The 4,539-nt window shown below is 44.5% G+C and overlaps 1 protein-coding gene across 1 annotated transcript; it reads right to left on the reverse strand.

The window, feature by feature from the left end:
• Positions 1-927: 927 nt before the first annotated feature.
• CHCHD1 (coiled-coil-helix-coiled-coil-helix domain containing 1) lies at positions 928-4,080 on the reverse strand. Its single transcript, XM_064464987.1, has 3 exons — positions 3,848-4,080; positions 3,129-3,247; positions 928-1,725 (listed from the first exon to the last, which is right to left on the reverse strand). The coding sequence occupies exons 1-3, from the start codon at positions 3,987-3,989 to the stop codon at positions 1,612-1,614; spliced, it is 375 nt and encodes a 124-aa protein (XP_064321057.1). The 5' UTR covers positions 3,990-4,080; the 3' UTR covers positions 928-1,611.
• Between the last annotated feature and the right edge of the window lie 459 nt (positions 4,081-4,539).

Consider the following 4,539-nt stretch of genomic DNA (forward strand, 5'->3'; position numbering starts at 1 on the left):
CAGCTGTCCAGATCAGTGGGAGCTGTGCAAAATTTCAAAAGTAAAAATACAACAAAAAGTGTTGTTTTCTCCATTACAGCCTCTCATATAATGGGACAGATCTTCACAGACACTAGAATTTGGTACATTTAGCATAGCTGCTAGCTGAAGTGGTTCAAAACTATACTTGTAAGCTTTAACACAAAGAAGGGAAAACCATCAACAGAACTGAATTCAGAATTCATCAGTTCCTCACTCCCAACTTCGCTTGTCTCCCTCAGAAACAAAGAATTAGCACATACCTCTGTTTCTCAGAGTGTCTTTTGGACTGAAAATGCAAAACATCATAGAACTGAAGGGTTTTCCCAAACTCAGATGTCCACATCATGTTCTTACTGACCCCAAGTCCTCTGGAAGACCCACTGAAGCCATAAGAGCAAGAACAGAATAAGCTGCCCTAGGGGATAACCCACTAATGAGCCATTGTAAGCAAGTTACATGAAAATTGCTTCAGTAACTTGAAAGCACACAGTGACCAATATGTGATGAGCAGGTTTCAGCCTGGGGTTCCACAGAAGTCAGCTCCAGCTCCATGCAAACTCTAGAGTCACATGTGGGTGATCACACAGTCCGTATATGCCTGATGCTCCTCTTACTCTGCTTTTCCTTTATGCCCCAAAGGATTAGTGATATAAATAGTTATATCATGAGTTCTCTTAAGGGACTGCATTTTTCTTACCAGTTAGGTACTTGTCCTAAAACAACAGGGACCTGCCAGCAGTTTTGTGGTACTCCAGTGGAAAAAAAAAAATTAAAAAAAAAATCAAACTAATAATCAATTACATGATTTCAGTATCAGCCCACACTTGAACTTTCTCTCCCCCTTTCAGTTTTTTTACCAAAACAATGGAACACTTTGTTGTAGATTATGAGTCGCCCAAGCCAAACAACAGTCTTGCATTATTTTATTATAGTAGAGACAACATAATCGATCTGACATGGCACCACACCTGCCCCACCTGCAAACCACAGGGCCTAAATCACAAGCTTTTACATTAGTTATAATTGATCTTTACCAACGTATCGTGTATTAACAAGGTATTTTGCTGGAGATTTCTTCCTCATTGTACAGCCTTCTTGTACAGCAGCAGGAATTAAAAAAATTTCAAGAGGAACCAAATTGTGTATACATACATGTAGAAGTATGAGTCATGAGATTACTATCAATTTTAAGTTGGCTCAATATCTGGGCCTGAGCACTTTCTGATAGCAGCTCAGAAGTTAGGCAGGAAGTTTATACATGAGGAAGCATCAGCCCCTAACTGCTAGAAAATGCATTTATGTGCATTCTTAGACGATTTTACTCCACAGTGAGGACCCGCCTCCACACTGTGCCTAGCTGAACAACACCTGCAAAAATCCTAAGACTGCAAGACCCAAGAACATCATGAACAAAGTCAGCTGATGGTCAAGATAGGTGTTTTTCACTCTGGAAACAAAGGTGCAGTCAAGATCCATGCAGCAGTGCTTGCGGATACCACATGACATCAAACACTCTCTCAAGTCTACTTTTCAACTTTTTGACAGACTCCAACTTTCGTTGCTTGTCCACAGTCCCTTTAGTAAAGCACATTATACATAACGTGTGATCTGAGGGAATCTCCTCAGGAGCTTGTTCACTTTGCTTGAGGTTAAGTTTCCCCTGGGTGACAGGGTGTCCTTCTCGATTTGGTCCTTGCGCTCCTTCTGAAAGAGAAAAAGAAACCTCAAAATATTGCCTCTGTTTATTTGCCAAGTTGACTCTTGCCCTCCAAAGACTACTACTATTGTACTTGAATGTTTCTTTAACACAAATGCTATTTCCTTAAGGAACACTTAAAATAGCACTTGGCTCAATAATCACAAGGCTTTCAAAAGCTGATGACCTTTAAATGGTGAAATTAAGAACGATTGACAACTTGTGAAGATAATATTCTCCCATATTCTTAGTTAACAATACTATAAAATTATAGTAATAATGCAGAAGATTTAATTTATTTTTGCTTTCTGTTTTTCGTTTGTTTCCTTTGTAATCTACCAAATAAATTGTGGACAATTTTTCATTTATGCTATCAAACAGCAACAGTAAATAACTATTTATTAAATGATGACACTATTACTGAAAAAAAATGGAAACCTGAAGTCAGTTTAAGGACAAGTCTAGTACACGTACTTACCTTTAGGCTGCATTTGAAACTGATTTGATCTCAGTTTTATCATATAGCTGGAAAACTTTGACTTCCAAATAATATGAAATTTATTTTTCAAGAAAATGTCTAGCCTACAAAGTCAGGAACAGCCTAAAAGAACTCCTGATTTTCAGAGAGTCAGGAATAGCTGTAAATCCCTCATGTATCCTGAAAATTCTGTTTGTTAGGAGGATTACAGAAAGCACTGGTTATTTCTCTACCACCTTGTCTCCACCCTCACCCCTGCAAGCACAGAACTATTTACAGATTCATGACAGATTGGAATTTGGGAATCCTAATTCTCCCCACACTCCAGATAATGCAGGTACTGGATTGATACCCGAGTCACCTATTTCTTACTTTTACGTATCAGAGCAGTTGCTGATACTTACCTATACTCCACGTCTCCTCAGTTACAACATAACCCACACCTCACACCATACAAATCACTGCTCCACTTAACAGCTCCACACTGTACCCTCACCCTCATTCAGAACTATCACATAATATGGAGAAAAGCAGTGACTGTTATTGCTTCATTAGTGCTGAAACGTCAGAGATTAAAAACTGGAATACATCAAACCAGATGGCCTATGCTGAGTCAACTGACAGCAACTGAGCTCTACTTCAAGATTTCAACAACACAAAAAGGACTGGATGCGACTATTGCTTCATCCTTAGTTACACCGTACCAAACATCCAGTCCCTTCCTACGCTCCTTTATTTTAATTCTAATTTAACTTCTGCACTCAAAAAGGAGGGACTGCATGTTTCATCTGCATCTCTCCTACAGCTCAAATGAGTTAAAACACAAATCAAATTGTGCAGAGAACATTATTATTGCTGGCACACAAAACATGATTGTGGGCTTCCTCCTTCCCTACTACTAGCCTTAAAGAACACAAAAGAGGCCTTAATTACTTCTGCCTTTGCCACGCAGTCATAGAACATTCGGATCTCCTCGGCACAAGCTGTATCATTGAAGTCATTCTGTTTCCAGCAGGCCATCATCACTGACATCTCCGTAATGCACGTCGCTTCTAGGAGGGAAAAACACAACCAAAAATCTCAGGTGTTTGAGACTTCATGCTAACAGCATCCACACTGCATAAATCTCCAGAGAGATCTCTCCTGGAATAGAGGCAGGTGAGAAAAAAATAACACTGAAGTAAAGATCTCATCATTGCTTTGTGTGGACAAGATGTTGCTACCACAAAGATTAACACCATTGCAGCCATCTAACAATTGCCTGAATTCTTAAGGTAAATGCTATACTGAGATGTAACAAAATATTTTACATGCACGATTCACACACAGAATATCACAAGGCGCTAATTTAGGGTCGTTGTACGAGGAAGTGATCTTTTCAGAAGAACCCGTGTGCTAATTCTATGGCACAAGCCCCTTTCCCCTCTGCTGCCCCGCAGAGCACACGGCGCTTCCGAGCGTGAACCCGACCCAGCCCTGACTCCGCCATGACCCTTCCCAGGGCAGAGCCGCAGGAGAGCGGTGGGACGGCTCCCGGGGACAAGGCCGGAGGACCCACCGGCAGCACGTCTTCCCCAGAGGGGCTGGGGGCCCTCCGTCCCCGGCCGCTGCGCCCCGGGGAGGTGTTTAACGGCCTGGCGCCGGCAACTCACCTCCCTCCTGCTCCCTGCGGTTCGCTACCTTGTTGGCCAGCACCAGCGGCCGGGTCGGGCGGATAACCGGGGGCCGCTTCTTCTGCCGCCACTGCCCGGAGACCCAGCGGGTGACCCAGGCCGGGTACACGGGGCCCGCCATGCTCTTTGCGACAGGCCGTACGGCAGGCGGGCACCGCCCACCCGGCGGGCGCCTGCGCGGCCCGCCCCGGGAGCCGCCGCCGCGCGGGGCAGCTGGGCCGCAAGAGCAGGGGCGGGGGCGCCCCGGCCCGCGCGAGCGCCGCGCGCATCCTGCGCGAGGCGACAGGGAGCGGGCACCCGCCGGGGGCCCGACGCGGCTGCCGGTATGCAACGTCGTCATCCCGTTAAACGGCAAATCAATCCATTTGTGCTGTAACCTCGTTCTTCCACCCCCACTCTGTTCTCCAGGCAAAGGCCGTGAAAACTAAATAAATTCTCAGAGTTTCTGTTACAGGGAACTACCCAATAACAACTCCAACAATTCACGTCTTCAAACCGTTTCCTGCAGCAAACCTAACCAATGAAGGAGCGTGCACAGTTCAGCTGGAGCTGAAGAAATCACGATTGTTTCAAATAATTAAATGGAACTCAAGGAATTCTTTTGCAACTGTATGGAAACTCTTCTTGGTGCTTGAAACTCAGCACCACTTCACTCAGCACTTCACACTCAG

Source organism: Phalacrocorax carbo, chromosome 13 (assembly GCF_963921805.1).
Source record: "Phalacrocorax carbo chromosome 13, bPhaCar2.1, whole genome shotgun sequence".
NCBI classification, from domain to species: domain Eukaryota; kingdom Metazoa; phylum Chordata; class Aves; order Suliformes; family Phalacrocoracidae; genus Phalacrocorax; species Phalacrocorax carbo.